This window comes from Biomphalaria glabrata, chromosome 15, assembly GCF_947242115.1.
Source record: "Biomphalaria glabrata chromosome 15, xgBioGlab47.1, whole genome shotgun sequence".
Lineage (NCBI taxonomy): Eukaryota > Metazoa > Mollusca > Gastropoda > Planorbidae > Biomphalaria > Biomphalaria glabrata.
Window position 1 is genome coordinate 2,828,874 of NC_074725.1, and position 23,332 is coordinate 2,852,205.

At 38.4% G+C, this 23,332-nt stretch overlaps 1 protein-coding gene across 1 annotated transcript; it reads left to right on the plus strand.

The window, feature by feature from the left end:
- Positions 1 to 234: 234 nt before the first annotated feature.
- Positions 235 to 22,937, plus strand: LOC106079980 (uncharacterized). The gene is made up of 4 exons (XM_056012446.1): positions 235 to 380; positions 2,012 to 2,093; positions 13,087 to 13,232; positions 21,231 to 22,937. The coding sequence occupies exons 2-4, from the start codon at positions 2,036 to 2,038 to the stop codon at positions 22,272 to 22,274; spliced, it is 1,248 nt and encodes a 415-aa protein (XP_055868421.1). The 5' UTR covers positions 235 to 380; positions 2,012 to 2,035; the 3' UTR covers positions 22,275 to 22,937.
- The last annotated feature ends 395 nt before the right edge of the window (positions 22,938 to 23,332 follow it).

The following is a 23,332-nucleotide window of genomic DNA, read 5'->3' on the forward strand; positions in this document are numbered from 1 at the left end:
ATTTCCCTTCAAGTTTACTGAATATTTAAATCCTTTGTTTTTACCTCAAGTATGTCGTCTGCTCTTTCCCCCAGTAAGTTATCTCCCCTTTGACTTGAATTGTCCACCTCCCCTTTCTCCCCTCTTTCTTGTGATGCAAAAGACAATTTTATGGCGCGCATAATAAATGTTTTATACTAGAATTTTTGTCGTTTTTACTGTAAAACGCGACTCGTCTCTGGCCTAGAAACAAGAAGTATTTTATAAAAAGAAAAAAAAATGTGGCAGGGGGCGTACTAATTTATTTTTCGAGTTGCCTGTTTAGAACTAGGAATGTTAGATTTAATTTGCCAACAACCGCGTCGGGTGACATTAGAGAGAGCCGACCTACTATTTTTTACGTAAGTCAGTTACTTAATGAATGGAATGAAGTATTAAAATATCATTATTCTTATATATTATAGATTAATATTTTATTTCAGTATTATCTATTTTCTTTATATTTAAAAAAACATTTACTGAAATCCAGTTGGGTTAAATCTGCTTCTGATTACTTTTAATTTTTTTAAAATTGACAAAGATGAATTATTGTTTATGCTTATTTTGAAAAAAAAAGCTAGTTTAGCGTTCGATGTGGTTGCTGATATAAACTTATAACTTCTCTTTACAAATACTTTTCCAGGTGTCTAATATATACTTGAATTGAATGGTATTGTATATTTTTTAACTGTTATAGGCAAGGATTAGTTAAAGACGGGACCGGCTTTAGGCATAGGCAAACTAGGCAGCCGCCTAGGGCCTCCGATTGGTGGGGGCCTCTCGCCGGGCTCTAAACAATTTTTTTTTAGAGAAGAAACTTGCGCCCAATGTTATTTTTGAAGTAAACATGGGTTTAATTGAATGGCATAATTATATATATTTTATTTTTTTCGCTGTTTATTTTTTTATTTTTCTATTTAATTTGGGGGCACCAAATTCACTTCGCTTAGGGCCTCTAATTATCTAAGACCGGCCCTGTTAAAGACATAATGACTTGATGAAGACTGTAGCTTTTGTTATTACCCCTAAGACCAATTGCTCTTAACAGATAGTTCTAGTTATTGAATAACAACACACTATAACTGGTTGAGCCTGAGGCAGGGGTAATCTTTTGGTAGGCGAATTTCCATGAAGACTTGACTTAATCCTTTTGACTCTCTGTGGAGCATAAGGCAGCAACAGCACTTCACCATCGGACTCTGTTCTGGGCAATCGCCTCAGCTGTGTCCATGTCCATTCTCGGTCTACTGGTTTCCTCCATGTTTGCTTTGGTCTTCCAGCCTTTCTCTTCCCCTGTGGGTTTCAGTCTAGGACCTGTTTAGCGATGTTTTCTGTCGTTCAATGTACGCCCAATCCAACTCCTTTGCGTTTTCTGATTTCTTGCTCTATCGGTGTTTCCTTAACGACTCTAGCAGAGTATTTGATTTACGTTAAGAGTTAAGCCTATAAAGTTTCTCTCATTCGGGGCTCCGTTTAATGCCAATGCTGTTTCTGATCATTGTCAATTTCTTAATTTACCTAAAACAGTGTTAAATTAATAGGTTGTGATCATTTGAAAGATCTTAAGATCCTGTTGAAACCTTCAGTATTTACTGTTATGGCTAACTATATAGGGTTTCGTCCCCTTAGATAGCTGAATACGTTATTTCTCCTACTCCCATTCTCGGATCAATTTGAAACTTTAAACAAGTATTTATTGTACCTAACAAAACATGAATTTTGTTTTTAAAAGTAACCCATTATTTATTAGTAAATAATTAGTTTGTATGATATCGAATAAGGGAAATGACTCTCGTAAGTGTGGTATTCTTTCCCTTAGATAAGCTTTGTTTGCATGTTTTTTTAAGTATTTTAAAAATGTTTTTCTTATGTTTTATATTTATAAGATTACTTTGTCTTTTAACTTTCTTTTAAAATTATCTGATTTATTACGTCTTGCGTTATGTAATCCTTTGTTTACCTATGAGGTTCATTTGTATCTTGACAATGTCAGGTATCTGTTGGACTAGTGACCAACATGGGACATTGGAGCCATTGGGCTAGCTACGTCTCGTGTCTATGTGTTCTTACAGCAGGTAAGTCTCGTTTACAAGTTCTCAGTTTACTTTGGGCCTACAACCTCAATCTGGGACACCTCCATTTGTTACAACTGTCTGTGTAACGTTGGGGCTCTTTGTTATGACATAATATCACTATGTTTCATATGTACAGCTTTAGCCAACCTTTTTTTTTCTTGATCTTAAAACAAAACCTGCACCTCTAGATTCATTTTAAAATGTGTTCCTTTCTAGCGGCCCCCGAAAGGGGAAAAGACGCTATTAGTTTTGTATGGATTGTCCGTCCGTCCTGTTTAGATCTCGTAAACTAGAAAACTTGGCCCTCGGCACCAAAATCAGACTGATGCGCTCCCTGGTCATGACCACATTTTTATATGCTTGCGAGTCTTAGACCCTGACTGCAGAGCTAGAGAAGAGGATCCTAGCAATGGAATTGAGATGCTACAGAAGGATCCTAGGCATCACTTTCAAAGACCGCATCACAAACCAAGAGATTAGAGACGGGGTTACTGCGGCGATCGGACCCCATGATGACCTGCTAACTATTGTAAAGAAAGCAAGCTTAAAATATATGGCCATATTACAAGATGTACGGGGCTCACAAATACCTTCCTTCAGGGAACAGTACCTGGAAAAAGAAGAAGAGGCAGACAGAGAAAGCGATGGGAGCAGTGGCGTAGCATCCATGGCGCCAAGGGGTTCAATGAACCCACACCCGATGGTGTAACAATAATTGAGCTAGGACAGGATATGCAACATAAGCACTAACTTAGGGTCTCCAAGAAATATTTAGTAGTTACATACAATATCTGGACTTATATGGCGCCCCAAATCTCAAATAGCTTAAAGCCTTTTTCAAGTCTAAATACAGCCCTGTATGGCGCGTAGGGGTTACATATCGGCTGGTCATATGACAAATGACCAATTGTGGCCTACCCTACACTGTATCTCTTTACCTTGCTTCGCCACTGGATGGGAGGACAACATAATTTCTAAGGGGAGGGGTAGTTACTGATTACAATTCAGAACTTTAAATCTTGAAAAGTTAAATTTAAACACTTTAAATTATTCTAGTATTTCGTAAACTACTTAACAATTCTATCGCGACTACATTAGTAACAGATTAGAATTTTTGGAATAAATTTACTTTAACTTCGGCTGTAAACATCGTTTTGTGTCAACAACATTAAGACATTGTCAACCAACAAGAACAAGACAGCGCATTCATTAATTATTAATACTCACGGCAAGTAAACAATAACAATGAAAAGCGCGAGAAAAAAACATTAATGCCGAACTTGCATAAAACTGGAGCTTATTTACTTTTTAGATGAACTTATTAACATTATAGAAACAGCTTTGGGAGGGGGGGGCGTGGATGTTGATTAGTAAAGAGTTTGGCTTCCATACCGAGTGGGGTTGGAATTTCGGTGAAGACTGGGATTTTTAATTTCGGGACTTTTAGGGCGCCTCTAAGTCCACCCAACTCTAATGGGTCCCTGACGTTAATTGAGGAAAGTGAAGCGGTTGGTCGTTGTGCAGGCCACATGACATCATCGTTAACCGCGGGCCACAAATGCAGATAACATTTATATCAGCTGCGAATCTGTCCTATAGATATTTACGGGTAAAAGGGCTAATTTACATAATGGAGGTTATATTTTCTGATTTAGCACTTTGTATTTTGTAAATGTTTTCTTGTTAAACGTATTAAAATCTCGTGGTAAAGCAGGTATTAATAAAATACATAAAATACAATTATTAATAACATTTAGCAATCTAATTTATTTGCTGCAATGCCTGGCATTTGAGAATTTCTTGTATCTCAGCATGACAGACCGGGCACATAATGAAACAGATTGGAGATTTTTTTAAATATAGACTCAGAAACTCAAGAGCCTTAGCGCTTTCTTTTTTCTTTCCATTTAATACATTTCATTTATGTTTTATTGAAATCAATAATGTAATTGTTCAGTTCATTGTCACAGCATCTTCTGCCTGTTTAGCTAATTAGAGAGGTTAAAACGAAACTAATTACATACTTCACATATCGAAGTGCCACTCTCGTCTATCACGTTCATTAAAGATATTTCGTTGTTAATCTATTAGTATTGTTTTGTACGGCGCATCTTTTATGTTATAAGCACGCTCAGAGCGCTCTGATCCAATATTTTTTTTGTGGGTATGTTAGAGGAGGGAGTATCTGGAGGGAGTTCATGGAGGGAGTATCTGGAGGGAGTATCTGGAGGGAGTTCATGGAGGGAGTATCTGGAGGGAGTTCATGGAGGAAGTATCTGGAAGAGTATCTGTAGGGAATATCTGGATGGAGTTATGGATAAGGTATCTGGAGGAATTATCTAAAGAGAGTTTATGGAGGGAGTATCTGTAAGAAGTTTTCTGTATTGCATTATCTCAGCTTTAGAAGATGGAATAAAATTAAATTGTATATTTTCTATGTTTTATAATTAAAGTTCAAAGTAAAGTTCCCCTTTCAAACCTAGCGACCTTGTGATCTATAGGGCAGATGACACGTCATCTGTTCACGGTTCACGAGGGTGTCATGTGGCCAGCACAACGACCAACCACCTTTACTTTAATTAGTTTCTGCCACTCTGTCACGTGAAGTAGGTATAAAGCGTATTCATTGAATCTTGTGTGATCAATTTTCACATGCCAGGTGCGTATGTGGGGATTAAAATATAATAATAAAAGATTGTCTACCGAGACCAAATCAGTTTTAGGGTTACTCTCTGTCGATATACGCTACGAGGCTGCCTGCTATTGGATTTATTTTGAAGGCAGTGAAATGAATGTAGTTCAGACCATCAAGCCCTATCCACACAATGAATGTAGCCCAGACCATTAAGCCCTATCCACACAATGAATGTAGCCCAGACCATTAAGCCCTATCCACACAATGAATGTAGCCCAGACCATTAAGCCCTATCCACACAATGAATGTAGCCCAGACCATCAAGCCCTATACACACAATGAATGTAGCCCAGACCATTAAGCCCTATCCACACAATGAATGTAGCCCAGACCATCAAGCCCTATCCACACAATGAATGTAGCCCAGACCATTAAGCCCTATCCACACAATGAATGTAGCCCAGACCATTAAGCCCTATCCACACAATGAATGTAGCCCAGACCATTAAGCCCTATCCACACAATGAATGTAGCCCAGACCATTAAGCCCTATCCACACAATGAATGTAGCCCAGACCATTAAGCCCTATCCACACAATGAATGTAGCCCAGACCATCAAGCCCTATCCACACAATGAATGTAGCCCAGACCATTAAGCCCTATCCACACAATGAATGTAGCCCAGACCATCAAGCCATATCCACACAATGAATGTAGCCCAGACCATTAAGCCCTATCCACACAATGAATGTAGTTCAGACCATCAAGCCCTATCCACACAATGAATGTAGCCCAGACCATTAAGCCCTATCCACACAATGAATGTAGCCCAGACCATTAAGCCCTATCCACACAATGAATGTAGCCCAGACCATTAAGCCCTATCCACACAATGAATGTAGCCCAGACCATTAAGCCCTATCCACACAATGAATGTAGCCCAGACCATCAAGCCCTATCCACACAATGAATGTAGCCCAGACCATTAAGCCCTATCCACACAATGAATGTAGCCCAGACCATCAAGCCATATCCACACAATGAATGTAGCCCAGACCATTAAGCCCTATCCACACAATGAATGTAGCCCAGACCATTAAGCCCTATCCACACAATGAATGTAGCCCAGACCATTAAGCCCTATCCACACAATGAATGTAGCCCAGACCATTAAGCCCTATCCACACAATGAATGTAGCCCAGACCATTAAGCCCTATCCACACAATGAATGTAGCCCAGACCATTAAGCCCTATCCACACAATGAATGTAGCCCAGACCATTAAGCCCTATCCACACAATGAATGTAGCCCAGACCATCAAGCCCTATCCACACAATGAATGTAGCCCAGACCATTAAGCCCTATCCACACAATGAATGTAGCCCAGACCATCAAGCCATATCCACACAATGAATGTAGCCCAGACCATTAAGCCCTATCCACACAATGAATGTAGTTCAGACCATCAAGCCCTATCCACACAATGAATGTAGCCCAGACCATTAAGCCCTATCCACACAATGAATGTAGCCCAGACCATTAAGCCCTATCCACACAATGAATGTAGCCCAGACCATTAAGCCCTATCCACACAATGAATGTAGCCCAGACCATCAAGCCCTATCCACACAATGAATGTAGCCCAGACCATTAAGCCCTATCCACACAATGAATGTAGCCCAGACCATTAAGCCCTATCCACACAATGAATGTAGCCCAGACCATCAAGCCATATCCACACAATGAATGTAGCCCAGACAATCAAGCCCTATCCACACAATGAATGTAGCCCAGACCATTAAGCCATATCCACACAATGAATGTAGCCCAGACCATTAAGCCCTATCCACACAATGAATGTAGCCCAGACCATCAAGCCATATCCACACAATGAATGTAGCCCAGACCATCAAGCCATATCCACACAATGAATGTAGCCCAGACAATCAAGCCCTATCCACACAATGAATGTAGCCCAGACCATTAAGCCATATCCACACAATGAATGTAGCCCAGAACATCAAGCCATATCCACACAATGAATGTAGCCCAGACCATCAAGCCCTATCCACACAATGAATGTAGCCCAGACCATTAAGCCCTATCCACACAAGGAATGTAGCCCAGACAATCAAGTCCTATCCACACAATAAATGTAGCCCAGACAATCAAGCCCTATCCACACAAGGAATGTAGCTCAGACCATCAAGCCATATCCACACAAGGAATGTAGCCCAGACCATCAAGCCATATCCACACAATGAATGTAGCCCAGAATAATCAAGCCCTATCCACACAATGAATGTAGCCCAGACAATCAAGCGAGAACTTTTGTCTTGATCAATAATTGAGTTTATAGGGAAAATTTATAAGTAATTGGAAATCTACAATTTTAAAATGCAAATCTAAAAATCAGGATCGACATGTTGTGCGTAGCCGGCAGGTAATAACTACAAGTTGTACACATTATGCAAATTTATTACCAGCGTAACCTTTTGCTCTTAAAGTTTTCTTTTTTTTTTTTTTTTGCATATGGCCTTGAACCCCCAAATCAAAATTCTTCTTGTCACATGTGTCAGAGAGAGAGAGAGAGAGAGAGAAAGAGAGAGAGAGAGAGATTTAATTTATAAATGACATTAAAGGTTATCTAAAAGTTTGATTCCTAGGGCCGGTTTAAAAACTTTTGCTGTCCTAAGCACAATAACAAGTTGCTGTTATAGAAATCTGCTGGACCTAAAATATAACATATGACTTCATCTGTTACACACACACAAAAATGTCAATCAACACAAAATCGTATTTTAATGAATTCACTTTACAAATACCGTCTACCGGTGAAGAAATCTTTTTTATTTTGTTGTTTATTTATAGTTTGTCTATGTTTTGTTGATTTCTAGCTGAAGAAGGTCTGGGGTTCCAAACCGTATTATGTTTATACGTATCTTCTTATCTTATCTTATATAATACAGACGTTACCTCAAAAAAAGAAGATGATTACGTAATACGCGTCATGCATTTAATCATGCATATTAACCAATGACTTAAATTCTGCCAAGTCACTGGTTTTCCTGGCTAGCTCAGGCAACCCATTCCATGCTCTAATAGCACTAGGGAAGAAGGAGTATTTGTACAAATTTGGGACGAGGAATGTGCCTTTATCTTTGTGTCTTTCAGAGTATTTTATTAAATTTTGTTTTTGTATTTGAAGATTATGGTTCAGTGTTTTATGTATGATTGCTACTTTACTTTTGAGCCTTCTGTCCTGAAGGCTTTCTAAATTTAGTGATTTTACTAAAGGTATTACTCTAGTCAAATGTGAATATTCGTTTGTTATGAATCTCACTGCTCTATTTTGTGTCTGTTCCAGTTTCTTAATGTTTTCTTGAGTTGAGGGTTGAGGGGTATACTTTATCGTGTTTTTTCAGAATTGTATGTAATTTTTAAAGTAAGTCAGCTTTCTGGGCAGGTCTGTGAGTGTGTCTTGAAGTAACGTCAGTATTTTATAAGATAAGATAAAACAAAATAATAAAAATATGGAGTAATTATTTACAACTTTTTTTTCTAAGGATATTTAAAGTAATTTTTACAAAGCTTATATCAACTCACTCTGTCTGTCTGTCTGTCTGTCTGTCTGGCCAAAAGTTTCTACACGTTATTGCTCCGACTCCCAATCTTGGACCAATCTGAAATTTTTCAGTTTTTTCTCTTACCTGACAACACAAGAATCGACAAAATACAAAGTATAGCAATTTATTAATTAACTATTGGTAATAAATTACTTTGCTTTTGTATCTGAAACAAGGGAAAGAATTTGTTTGATTTAACTAAAACCTTCACTACCTCTAGACTTACGTGTCTCTTACTGCCCTAGACAAAACAAACGCTCAACATAAAACACAGTTCGTGTCTTGTACCTCCTTTTAGCATACCAATGTCACCCTCACCTCCATTTGTCAGTCTGGTCAAGGATTATCACCCCTTTCTTAAAGATTTTTTTTTTAGTAAAGAGTTATCGTTAGTGGATTTCTATTTATAGCCCAACCTTTGTCTTACAAGCTTGCCGAAATAAACAATTCATCTTCATGAATCACTGTCATAAAGGCGTAAACACAATAGTAACTTCATTAGTCATTCCTGCTTATGGGCTCGATAGGTGAGTGGAGCCGCGGGTCTCTTGGGACGTCGTTGGTCTGTACGATTTCCTGTTGGTCTGCAATGCATGACATAAAAATAAACACTTTTGTTTTTAATTGAACTGTTGCAATCTCGAGACAGTCGTTTGTTTACACTACAGGGGAAAAGGGGAGTGGGTGGCTGAGTTGTAAGGCGTTGGAATTTTGAATTCCAGGATTCTTGGGATGCCGCTGAGTCCAGCCGACTCTATTGGGTACCTGACATTAGTTGTGGTGGAAGTCCGCTAGATAGGTGTTAAAGAGTGTGTTTGTATATGTGTGTTTCTTATGTGATATGGAAAGGGAGTATCTGTTTGTTGGAGAGAGAAAGAAAGAGAGAGAGAGAGAGAACTTATCTGAATGAGAACGTCCCTTAGCCGTGAACTGGTAGAAGATGTACTTAAGACCTTGCCTGCAAGATCCCCCAACCTATGTGCGATTTTTTTCTGGGGGGGGGGGGGGGGGTATGTGAAGATAAAGTTTCTATTCCACCGTTTTACTGGCACATGTTGTGGACGGTCGTTGACTGCTGCTAGACAACTAATCCGATATAATCTTATTATATCTTAACTTATACAGCTTAAAAAAAAACTTGAATAATTTCTTTGTAAACAAAACTAAATAGAACTTTTGTTACAATACAGACAAATTAAACTTACGATGAAACTCAATTAGCAGACCTTAAGTGATAAATATAAAATGGTATTTTTTTAAATCAAATCTGACTCACTACAAAAAACACGACTTTTCACTCTGGGATTCTGGAGTTGTCAGGCCTAGCCAAGACAACTTACGACAGAGCCGCTTATCTTGCGTCACTCACACTGCATTGCCACCAACCAATCGATTAATTCTTCTCACCCTCACCATTGAAACACACACACACTCCGTAACAACAGCTGCAATCTGTATTGTAAAACGGAATGAATAAAAGATCCCAGACGTACAAATCAGCATATCATTAGATATTACTACATAACACTTGAGATATATCATTAGATATAACACTGGAGATATATCATTAGATATTACTACATAACACTGGAGATATATCATTAGATTTTACTACATAACACTGGAGATATATCATTAGATATTACTACATAACACTGGAGATATATCATTAGATATTACTACATAACACAGGAGATATATCATTAGATATTACTACATAACACTGGAGATATATCATTAGATATTACTACATAACACTGGAGATATATCATTAGATATTACTACATAACACTGGAGATATATCATTAGATATTACTACATAACACTGGAGATATATCATTAGATATTACTACATAACACTGGAGATATATCATTAGATATTACTACATAACACTGGAGATATATCATTAGATATTACTACATAACACAGGAGATACTAGCGCCAATCAGTTCCATTGTACAATAGCTTAATTATTTATTGAGTTTATCGAATGAGGAAGTGCTACAAAGAGCAGGGTGCCAGGACATCCGCTCTGTTATCAGCAGCAGACGCCTTGGCTGGCTTGTCCACGTTCGTAGAATGTCAGTAGGTCGACTTCCACAGGACATCCTGTATGGCGATCTAATAGAAGTCAAGAGAGCCGCTGGTCGCCCACTTTTACGTTATACGGATGTATGCAAACGCGACATGAAGCTCTTCAAAATCGACACTGGCAATTGGGAAGAGGTGGCACTGGATAGATCCACATGGAGAGAGAGCATAAAGGAAGGGTCACGGATCGCAGATGTCATACACAACAGAAGCAGAAAGAAGGTTGAAAAAGGCAACGGCGCCTGGTGATTACATATGCCCAACCTGCGATCGCAGCTGTGTATCAAGGATTGGCCTCTTTAGTCACACAAGAAGTTGCAAAGGGAAAAGATCGTCTCTCGAGACGTAAAATGCCACAGAGAGAGTTATCGAATATGTTAAGGTGAATAGGAGAACGTGAATATGTTAAAGGGAAACTCCGATGGTTTTTCAAATTTGAGTTATTGACATATTTAAATTCTGCGTAAAAAGTTGTAATAGTAAACATTTTACCATTTTTTATTTAAATGCTTAGTAGCATTTATATTTAATAAATTAAACAGTAAATTGATATCTCAAAAAAAAAAAAAAACGGGGTTCTTTAAGATTTTGTATTTAGGTTAGGCATACGTCACTTCCCTCAACAATACTGAAAGAGAAACTACATTTAACCAATCGTATCGCTTCATTCTTACAGTAGCTGTTAGGCTGTTAGGCTTAGTGACGGCCTAGTCCAGGGCTATGGTAGAGAGAGAGATCTAAAAGCATTGGGATAACCAACTCGATAAAAAAAGTAACATTTTCATCTAAGCCCCTCCCTTTCCTAAAAAGTAAATAGATCGACTGATTCTAACAAAGTGGTCAGTGTAAGGGTAGTCTAGACCACGTGTAGTCGGTCATGACAAGACAACCAAGCGATAGTGTTTGTTGTGTGTTGAGTGGTCAGGTGAGAAAATACACACTGCCGTGGTTAGTCAAGCATGTAAATCTACTTTCAACACGCATTTTTTTCTTTGCTTACAAGATCCTAGATCTAACTGCATAGACGAAGATATATTTCTTTTACGAGAATGTAAACTTTGATGCATGGTCTCCCGTTATACAATAAGTCAATAGATTAAATTAATAGGTTAGTGTGACGTCACATAGAAACCTGGTAAAAATCTGATCGTTTTGGATGCGCAGAAAAAAATATGTCAGAAAAACATCAATTGTAAAGTTATTATTGCAAATTTAAAAAAAAGAATGAATATAATGAAGGTGAATATGTTAAGGTGAATATGTCTAATTCATGCTTGTGGGTGTGTATGTGTTTCGTGTGTGAATGTTGTTTGTATTGCATCTATATTGTTATTGTTACAGTAGTTACGCTGGGGTTGTCAATTGTAGTCAAACTGAATTTCCATTTGATTGGACCAATTAAAATCATCTTATCTTATCTTAAGATGAATATGTTAAGCGGAATATAATGAAGGTGAATATATGAATGTGAATATGGCATTGGATGACTGCTTGGCTGTGTGCTATGCGTCTGGACTGTCGCCTCGATGGTTTCTAGTTTGAATCCTGTCCGCTTTCCTCCCCTGTTTTCCTGCATGAGATTAGGACGCAATCATTTTTCAGTTATGAAGGAAGGGCCGAAACTTGTGAAACAAATAACTCCGAACCTTCAGGCCCAAACTGTTTTGTTCTTGATACTGTGATATGATTCCTCTTTCAAGGGCTGGTACTCATGGCTGTCCTGGTCACTAAATTTGTTTACTGTAGAGCTTGGGTAACTTAGGAAGCAGCCATGCTGTTACTGTGACGCTAATTTTATAGGCCTATTTTTCACTCACTAGACGCATTCTTCTTTAAAGGGAAATAACTCTAGTGAAGTGTATACCTGCTATAGCCTTGAAATACTTTGTCAAAGTCTCTGACATTTCCTGTCTTCCAAAGATGTTGAATTCGCTGTTCATTGTCACAACATGTCAGAGCACGTGACATGTCATGTCAGCCGAGTGGCATTTAGTAAGGACCCAGTAAGGTATCTTAAAAGCGAAACTTTAAAAAGTTTTAAATAGTTTTGATATTTGCTCCATCATTATAGATGTCTAGATCTCCTCCTAATAAATAGTATAATTATGCAATGGTATTATTCTCTAAATGCTCTAGCACAGGGGTTCTCAACCTGTGGGTCGCGACCCCTTTGGGGTCGATTGACGATTTGCCAGGGGTCGCCTAAGACCATCGAAAAAATGAATTGTTTTTGTCCATTCTTCTATTGCCGTGTGTGTATAGGGAAGGGGGGGGGGGGTCGCGGCAGAGTGGGGTGGTTGTAAAAAGGGGTCGCCGAGCCTAAAAGGTTGAGAACCACTGCTCTAGCATCTACGTAACATTAATTCCAATATTTACCATTGTATACATGCATCGGATCATAGCGCTCTAAGCATGCTACAAACATGAAAGTAACGCTATATAAAAGCTATAATTTTATTATAATATCACTCTTTCTGATCAAATTCGATTTTTATTTTTGGGGGGGGGGGAGGGAAGTGACATATGACCTTTCCTAAGGGTCAAAGGTTGTGCCTCTAGTCTTATCTATGAAAGGTTGAGGTTCACTTACAGCTTCCAACCCCGCAAACGTCTGAGAACCGCTGATTATTTGTTTCAGATTTGTTTGTGCTTCAAGGCCAGTCGTCGGTGATCAGACATAGGAGAGATGGTAGCAAGAGCTTGCAGTTGATGCTGTCTGACGTACACAACGACATCTACACCAACAGCAACAAGGAGGATGGGGATGGGAACCGCAACAACTTGGTAAACATAAGTTGTCTTTGGTAAACATAAGTTGTCTTGGTAAACATAAGTTGTCTTTGGTAAACATAAGTTGTCTTGGTAAACATAAGTTGTCTTTGGTAAACATAATCATAAGTTGTCTTGGTAAACATAAGTTGTCTTGGTAAACATAAGTTGTCTTTGGTAAACATAATCATAAGTTGTCTTGGTAAACATAAGTTGTCTTGGTAAACATAAGTTGTCTTGGTAAACATAAGTTGTCTTGGTAAACATAAGTTGTCTTGGTAAACATAAGTTGTCTTGGTAAACATAAGTTGTCTTGGTAAACATAAGTTGTCTTGGTAAACATAAGTTGTCTTGGTAAACATAAGTTTCTTTGGTAAACATAAGTTGTCTTGGTAAACATAGGTTGTCTTGGTAAACATAAGTTGTCTTGGTAAACATAAGTTGTCTTGGTAAACATAAGTTGTCTTGGTAAACATAAATTGTCTTGGTAAACATAAGTTTCTTTGGTAAACATAAGTTGTCTTGGTAAACATAAGTTGTCTTGGTAAACATAAGTTGTCTTGGTAAACATAAGTTGTCTTGGTAAACATAAGTTGTCTTGGTAAACATAATCATAAATTGTCTTTGGTAAACATAAGTTGTCTTGGTAAACATAAGTTGTCTTGGTAAACATAATCATAAATTGTCTTTGGTAAACATAAGTTGTCTTGGTAAACATAAGTTGTCTTGGTAAACATAATCATAAGTTGTCTTGGTAAACATAAGTTGTCTTGGTAAACATAAGTTGTCTTGGTAAACATAATCATAAGTTTCTTTGGTAAACATAAGTTGTCTTGGTAAACATAAGTTGTCTTGGTAAACATAAGTTGTCTTGGTAAACATAAGTTGTCTTTATATTATATATATATATATATATAACTTTAACTTTTTTTTTTACGCACAGTAAGTAAGTCACAATTTTTTTTTAAATTAAATAACAAAAAAAAACGTGTTTTCTAAAGTTTCAAATGCTACTTTTGATTTCAGCGTCAAATTATATTTATGTAGACATGTAACACTTTCTTAATACTAAAGCATTAATCAAACAATGGCACAGGTCTGTTGCGAACAAAATGGAATGTCTTTTTTTTTTCCTCGATACGGTGAATGAAGTCTATGTACAAATTAAATTGATAATTTGTTAACAGAAAGCTTTTTTAAAATGTTATTCAAAATTTTTTATTTATTACGAAGACATCATTATTGTTATATTATGTCAAACAAAAAATAAAACAACAACTACGGCCCCATGTCTCCTCTGGGAAAACTTCTGACCCTGTTTAATGTTGACATATATGGAATAGAGGGAAATCTGTATAATCAGCTCCTTCGTTAGTGTCATTAGTGCTCAGGGCCGGATGTAGGTATGTGGAGAGTCAGGTAAGGAAGTTTTGTAGAGGCCCCTACATTGTTTAGAAAGCAGTAATAAAGATCCACTAGTGACTAGTGAGGATTATCTCTAAAAGAATGTTTTTTTTTTTTTTTTTTTTTATAAGTGTAATTGTATCCATTAGTATGGATCAGACATGTAATTATACGTACGTCTGACCTGAACATAATAAATCTGTACGATACATGTTTGGCCTGCATAGCAAACTATTTGACCGATCTTGATAAAACTTGATAGAATTGTTCCTTAGACCATGACGGAGACCGTAGCGAATGTCCCTCTTTGTTTTTTTAAGTAGGAGATTACATTGCCAAAAACACATTAGACAGAAGCGTAAGCTCTATGTTTTCACAACACTTAAGGTTAACATTGTTCAAAAATTGTTCAAACTTGACGATCATTAGGTTGTCTATTGTCCTCTGTAGACATAGGGCCGCCGCTACCTATTGTGCAATGTGAGCGTTGCACGCAGGCGGCCGACTTTGAAGGGCGACCGCATCATTACTCCATGGTTCCTTCATCGGTTCAGTTGTACTAGCCACTCGGAGCTACAAGCCAACATCTGACCAACAACATGGGTGAGGGGGGCGGCAAAATAAAAAAGATTCAGACCCCTTGCCAACTTGATCGGAAACCTGCCGCATCTTCAATTCTATCTCCAGGAAGAACTTTTTACATAGCTTTAAAATCATGTAGAGAACACAATTTCTTGCCAAAGACACATAAGACACTAACGTAAGTTGACGGTTTACACAACAATATACGTCAACTTTGTTCATGAACTGTCCATACTTGAGAATCACTAGGTTGCCCTGTGTTGTAGACGAACAATGGATATTATGATTCTTTCAGGAGGATCTGTCGTTATTTCATTTTTTTTTTTTTTTTTTTTTTAAAAGGAAACCTCAGAATTTGCGCTATTCAGTTTTAGCTTTATCATCATAGGAATCCTTGGGCTTTATGCCTCTTTTCTTTGCCTCTTTTTTGGGCTTTATATGCCTCTTTTATGAACCATCTTGCCTCTTTTGTGGGCTTTTTTTTTTTTTTTTTTTTTAATATGTTTTTATTTGTAAGTTATCATAATTCACAAGTATTAAATCATAAACAATTGAAAAGTGATTAACCTAAAAATATAATAACAGTAATAGAAATATTATTTAATATCAAAGACATACTACCTAACCAGTGAACCCCCTAAAGACAGAAAAATGATACAAGTATACTCTACTCCAGAACAATCAACACAATATCAGATATCCCTGACCCCCAACACCCTATTTCTGAAAAACTACATGAGCATTATACAGGTATATGAAAATCAAACTAGATAATTCTCTACCCTAAAGTCCATTATTTTTCTAAACGTTAATTCCAAGTGATTAGGATCAAACACCTTATTATTATGTAGACATTTGAGCCAGGTAGCCCAAACAAGATTCCTGTATTCGGAAACAATAATCAAGTTAAAGTTATGTATCATTTTATTTTTTAGTTTTGGCAGCTTGTTTAAAATAATAGACAAGTTAACATTTACATAATTGCCACAGTTTGCTTCCAATAGGTCCATTACAGTACTTCTAACTTGAAGGAATAATGGACATTCCAAATACATGTGTTTTTCGTTATCAGCATTTTCAAGGTGGCATAATATACATTCACGGTCATTTGCCCGTCTTCTAACCATAGGGGTCATCCCAAAGATAAGTCTATAGCTAATCTCTCTAGCTTTTGGTGGGATATGTTTACTGTGTAGGTTTATGAATGTGTCCTTGAATTCTGTCACCCCAAGAACTCTCCCCCACTTAATCCTATTCACTAGGCTTTCCTGTAACAGCTTTTTAAGTGTTATGTATGATTCTTTGGTTTTGTTGTGTATTAAATGTTCATTACCAGGTAAAACTCTTGAAATAGATCTGTAAAATGGATGAGTGACTGTACCAAAATAGTGAGGAGTATCATTGTGTATTGGAAGAAGACTACTTAATCTTAAACCATAATAGTAAATTGTCAAGGGAAAGTTTGTTGGGTTTCTAACTACTTGACATACAAATTTTAGCCTTAGTGACTGTATTTTTGTTTTAACATCTTGCAAGTTTATCCCCCCATCCTCTTTGTTTTGAATGAGTGTAGTGTGCTTAATGCTCCTAATAGTGTTTTTAAATATAAAGCTTCTAATTAACTTGTTCAGCTTGTTTATGAATTTAGGAGGTGGCTCTGTAATGTTAGCTAAATAGACAATCTTTGGAATGACCAAACTATTTATCAATACAGCTCTACCAAATATTGTAGAACCTGTGTGCTGATAACGTTTAATTAAGTTTGAGGCTTTGACAAAAATATTCTCCCACTGGTCTTTACAATAGAACAAAGGATTACAGGTAAAGACAATACCACAAATCTTGATTTTATCAACAATTCTGAAAGCGCAATTCTCTTTGAATTTCCATTTCCCTAGTCCCATTACAGAGGATTTATTTATATTTATTTTTGAACCACTAGCTTCTCCGAAAAGTGTAAACTTCTTTAGTATATTCTCAATATCTTGCTCTGAAGATGGAAAAAAGGTTGTATCATCCGCATAGGCTTTGACTTTGATGGTTGAGAAGGAACGACCCGGTATATTTATCCCAATAATGGATGGGTCAGATCTTACAGATTCCAAGAAGGGTTCCAAGCAAAGGATATACAAGAAGGGGGATAAGGGACAGCCCTGTCTGACTGACCTTTGTATGAGGATACTCCTACTGAGAGAATGATTAATTATCAATCTACTTGTTGCATTGGTATAGACAAGCTTTATATATCTGATTAACAGGGAACTTATTTTACATTTCTCAAGCACCTTGAACAGGAAGCTATGGCTTACTCGGTCAAAGGCTTTTTCTTGATCTACAGATAAAAGAGACACATTGAGGTTTTTATCCTTACTGTACATGATAAAATCCCGTAAAAAATGCGTCATGCCGTCAATGTTTCTGTCCGGGATACAACAGTACTGGTCATGTCCGATAAGTTGGTTTATGAGTGGTTTCATTCTTAGGAAAATCATTTTTGTGAGAAGTTTATAGTCCGTGTTGAGAAGTGAAATGGGCCTATAGTCGCTAGGTGAAGTGTTATTTTCAGATTTCTTAGGTAAAAGTGTGATGTATGCTTCGTTAAAATTTGGAGTAAAATGTCCCAGTTTAATTGCGTCGCTATATAGTCGCAGTAAGAGAGGACCAAGCAGGGGGAAGAAGGTTTTATAGAGTTCAAATGTTAAGCCATCTGGACCGGGTGATTTATTGTTCTTAGTCGAGTCCAGGGCAGTCCTGAGTTCGTCTAGCGTAAATGCACTCCCTAAAAGATCTTCATCTGTCTTGTCCAGCTGGTTGCAAAATTTTAGAAAATTATCTTGAGCATCAGTATATACTGGCTCTTCACTGTATATAGTAGTGAAGTGTTTTGTAAAAATATTCTTAATATCTTCATAATCATCTACTTTATTCCCCTCACTATCTATGATGTTGCTTATTATTTTACTTGATTGTACATTCTGTTCAAACGATAGGAATAGTTTACTAGGACCTTCATTACTTAAGTAATTTTTACACCTAATCTCAGCACCCCTATAAGTATACTTGTTTAATTCCTCTAGTTTTAAAAGAGTTTCTGTTTTAACGATTTCATCATCCGTGTGTAATAATGTGTATTTGAGTTGTTCATATTCTTGCCTCCTACGTCCCTGAGCTAATGTAGATATTAACTGGCTTTGCTGCTTGATAGAACTTTTTAGGAGAGGCCATGTCTGTGTTAAATCGAAATGTGGATCTTGTATATCTTGTAAGTAAGAATTTAGATTAGTAGAAACTAACTCCACGAAAAGGGGAATTTCCAACAGAGAATTGTTAAATTTCCAGTGGGATGACTTTCTTTTAATTTCTTTGTTTTTTATGTCCAAAGTAACTAACACCGCTTTGTGGTCTGTGTATTCTAGTGTTTCTTCCAGATGTGACACCCGACTTATATAGACATGATTAGGAGCATACACTCTATCTAAGCGCGTCGAGACGGGGTATGACCTATGCACCATGGTGGTGTCACGACCCATAGGTTCTAGTGTCCTGTAAGCATCAACTAAATTAAAATTCCTCTCTATCTCCTCTAAGAAATTAAGATTCGGAAAGGTTTTACGAGAGGGAGGACCCACTGCCAAAGTAGTCTGTTTATCTAATGCAGAAGTTATGTAATTGAAATCCCCCCCTATGATAAGCGTATCCTCTCTATAATTATTGTTTAGTATATCGATTAAATTTTCATAAAAATCCTGTTTTTCCGCGCTCTTTGCTGGTGCGTAGATGTTTGCAAGTGTAAATGTTTGATTTCCTGATTCTACTCTAATGATTACTATTCTTCCCCTGGTGTCATTAAATGCATGCACTACTTTAAACCTATCTGAGACTAGAAAAATAGCTACCCCTCTACACTCGTTACCTAGGCTAAACCAGCCCTCTTTCAGCCCTATGTCGGATGTGTATTTGCGTGATTTATAATGTGTGTCTATATTTGTTTCTTGAATGAAAATGAATTCTGGCCTGTATTTTCTGGATAGGTGTACAATGTATTTTTGCTTGTTTCTAAGACTACGTATATTTAATGATAAGATTGTAATGTCTGTCATGACTGGGTGTAAAAGTAAATTTAACCAGTTCTAGTGGTTAATTATGGGTGTTCCCCCCTCATCTATAACCAATGTGGGTGGAGTCTCAGGAATGTCCAATGCACTAACATCAAGACTCGTGTTAGGAGGGCTTACAACTTCTCTTATAATACGCGGGCTCGCGAAAAGATCCTCACACGAGGAGACAGATAAGCATCTCTTCCTTTTCAATTTTGTCGGAGACCCAGGAGCGGACCTAACATGCTCTTTAGAGCGGAACCGCTTTTTTAGTTTGAAGTCTTCGACACTCTGGGGAGTTTCAACCTCCGCATCAACAGCTATCTCTGGTGTACTGGCAACAACCGATGAAGTAGCTGCATCCGCCATCATAGATGAAGCCGCGACATCCGACACTTTAGATATCTTCTTTGGCGACACTTTGGAGACTCCTTTTTTTCCCTTCTCTACTATCGTGAAGCCATCCTTCTGCAACCATTTTTCGATTTCCTTCTCCTTGGGATTACCTTCTTTGACCGCCTGTGCATAGCTCAGAGGGCCTGGTTTCTCCTTGGGAGGCACAGTTCGAGCCGGGCAGGCCTTTCGGGTGGGGCACTGATTTGACCAATGCTGGTCCAGTCCACAATGTAAGCATTGTTGCCTACGACCTGGTATGGTGACTAGAACTTTATAAATTTTTGGGTCCCCTTCATACCGTAGCTGGATGTAGTGTGGGATGGGTGCATCTTTTTTTGCTTTGATGAAGGAAACCCACTTGTCCGAAGCACCTATTTTCGTCACCTCCACCTTGGATCCTTGCTCTGCAAATGTTTCTATGATTTCAACGATCTTGGTTTTCGCAATTGAAGGCGATACCCAATGTAGGGTAATTTTCAGCCTTTCTTCCTCTATTGGGAAGATCTCAACCTTGAAGGAAGTCTCACTACCGAAAGACTTACCAACAAGTCTGTCTCTTACTTTCGCAGTTGTTGGTACCAAAAACCATGTATAAGGGTTTTCGAACCTATATAATGCTGTTACTTCAGCAGCTGACAACTTGAGAGCCTCTAAAAGGCTCCCAATAGAAGATTTCATGGCGTTATTGCCAGATAGTTTCAACAGGAGAGTACCCTTCGGGTGAACAAGACCACCCTCTAAGTCCTTTTTTTCAATCAAAAACGTCGGATAAGACATTCTTTGAATGAATGCACAACAATAACAAAAGGAACAGGAAATAAACAATAAAGGAAGTATGACGCGATTGGAACGCGACCGACTCGAAGAAAATAACAAATATGAAGAAGAACGCAAAATTAACACTGCAATTAGAAAATTCAACTATATCGATATACTCCCCTGACAAATAAACACAGGAGCAATCAAAACTCCTAAGCCAGAAACAAAGAGCGTCCAAAATCCTGCAAACAATGCATTCGAATTCACTAGATCTAGAATACAGATAAAGCATCCGCCATCTTGAAAACTCTGTTTAACATGTTATAATTTAAAAGAAAGGAATTTATCTCTTACAAAATTAATCTCACTTTTAAAACATTTTATGACGCATATTTTAGTTTTAAAAAGAGTGTATATGTTTGAGTTTGTGAAGGGTAAAGCCCTTGGTAGACCCACTGTCGTAAATCTGAAGTTTGTATTTACTTATTCCTAGCATGCTACAACCGTACACTTCTTCATCACATTTTTGCCAGCCGTAGAATTGCGAAATAAAAATATTTTAGATCCTAAACCTAACCCTAGAAAAAAAAATTAAAAGTTTCTGACCCGACGACATTCGGATATATTTTGTTTTCCTTTGTGAAGGCCCCTTTCTTGTAGATCCCCCAGGGCCGTAACCCCGCCTGACCTCTCTTAAATCCGTCCCTATCAGAGCTTAAGTAGTTCCGAATTTTATTTTCTTCCAAGTCACACTATGCATTTATTGTGTTTACAGTTTGACAAAGTTTCACTTCCGGATCCTGCACCGGCACCTGACCCAGCACCCGCTCCTGACCCGGTGAAAGTACCTGAGCCCGACCCGGTGCAGGCTCCCGATCCTCCGAAAGTAGACAAGCCTCAAGTAGACACCCCTCAAGCTGATCCTCCACAGAAGGAAACCCCACAGGTGGACACTCCACAAGTGGACACTCCACAAGTGGACATACCACATGTGGACGCCGGCCAAAGCGGCACCAAGAGAGAAGAGGACGGGGATGGTCATGGCAACAACGGCGGGATAGACAGCCCATCGGCCTCTAAGCCAGAACAAGCGGAACAGCAGAAGCCGCAAGAACAACAGCAGCAACAGCAGCAACAGGAAGAACAGCAGCAGCAACAGCAGCAGCAGGAGGAGCAACAGGCACAGCCTGAGCCAGGTCCGGCCACAGAGCCCCCACCTCCTCCTCCGGACACTCCCGAACCTATCCCGGCAGACGAGATCGTCGCCGACCAACAGTCTCAAAAAGCCGACCAGGCAACGGACAAAGATTCCTCTGAAGAAGTACCTATAGAGAATCTGGTCGATCCTATATTTGTACCATCACCCGACGGGTCGCCTGGTACCGCTGTAGGGGGCGCTCCAGATCCTTTTGACCTCACCCCTTTCGGAACTGACGGCCCCCCAGTGCCTGCTTACAACGACCCATTCGATCCTTTCATTCAACCCAACCATCCTCCTCCTCCTCCTCCAGTTCTTCACATTCCCATCGACCTCCCTCCGCCTCCACCACCGTCCAACTTTGTCTACCAGCCCCCTCCGCCGCCTCCAATTGTGTTCGCCCCAGCCGGCCCCGCCCCACGTCAAGATTTCGTCTTCATTCCTCCTCCTCCTCCCAAAGGCGAAAACCCCCCTCCCCCTGTCCCAGAGACGCCGGCCCCACCAAAACCCCAATCTGCAAATGACCAGAAAGGACTGGTCGCAGATGTCGCAGCTGATGCCTTGGACGCGCAGCAAGATGCCATTGCCAACGCTAAAGATGTTGCGGCTAACGCCGGCTAAACGTGCTGACAGCGTTCTTCAAAGAAAGAAAAACAATAAAGTTCTAACAAGCTGTGAACTAATGTCGATACTTTTTCAAAAATGTCTTTCTGTATCTCATCATTATCATTTGCTGTCATCTTTCTCTTGAATTCCTTTTTTTTTTTCCCCTTGTTCCGCTGTACTGAGACAAAGGAACCTAATGACGAAGCATTGCTTGAAGTAGACATTCTTTTCTATTCCTGATTCTATGTTTTTAAATAGCCCATTCAAAAAGACGGATGTCATATTCGGCGTGGGAAATGGATGGTTGCTAGGCAATGAAGCAGACGACTTGACTTAGGTCAAGATCGAGATCATTTTATTTTATCCCGTTACTCTGCACATGAACGTCGACAATCAAAGTCTTTCTGTAAAGCAATTACATTCACCACGTCTATTAAAAAAGAGAGGTTATCTGTTGATGGATGCCATTCACATCTCGCTCTTCATTTCAACATTAAAATCTCTTTATTTGTATACAATGAGATGTAGTTTAGATACCTTTTTTTTATCCGTAGCAAAGTTGGCATGTAGCATTTTTAGTTTCATTTTTATCATAATTTATTTTTTGGTTTTGTGATCAAATGTTATTCAGTTTTTGTCTTCGGCCATTTCGGAAATAAACTTCTTTTTTTTAGTTAACTGTTTGATATTTTTTTTTTTTTGTATGTCCAGTCGAATACAGGGTGCCACGACTTTCATCAATAATGTCGCCTGCTGACCTATTTATACGCTTAGCTCAGATTTGGTATGCGACTACCAAATTTTTGGAAGAAATAGAAACGATAGTAGCTACTTTAATCTTATCTTATCTTATCTTATATAATACATTACATTATTACAATTCAAATAAATATATTTGCATACATCAGTTATTACATATTGTGATGTTGCTAGTTCAGGCTGTCTTGAAGTCAACCAATTACTCTGCAATCGTTTGGGTGTAATTGTCCGGGTGTATTACGTGTAGTTGCACAACAATACAAACAAGAACTGGCACATCGATTTTAACTAGTGAAGAGATGTAGTCGACTCTG

Bases quoted from the DNA above. Each gene is read 5' to 3' on its own strand.
- LOC106079980 (XM_056012446.1), top strand. From the start codon at position 2,036: ATGGGACATTGGAGCCATTGGGCTAGCTACGTCTCGTGTCTATGTGTT. The intron at 2,094-13,086 runs GTAAGTCTCGTT...TATTTGTTTCAG, and splicing joins TCTATGTGTTCTTACAGCAG to ATTTGTTTGTGCTTCAAGGC. The intron at 13,233-21,230 runs GTAAACATAAGT...TTGTGTTTACAG, and splicing joins ATGGGAACCGCAACAACTTG to TTTGACAAAGTTTCACTTCC.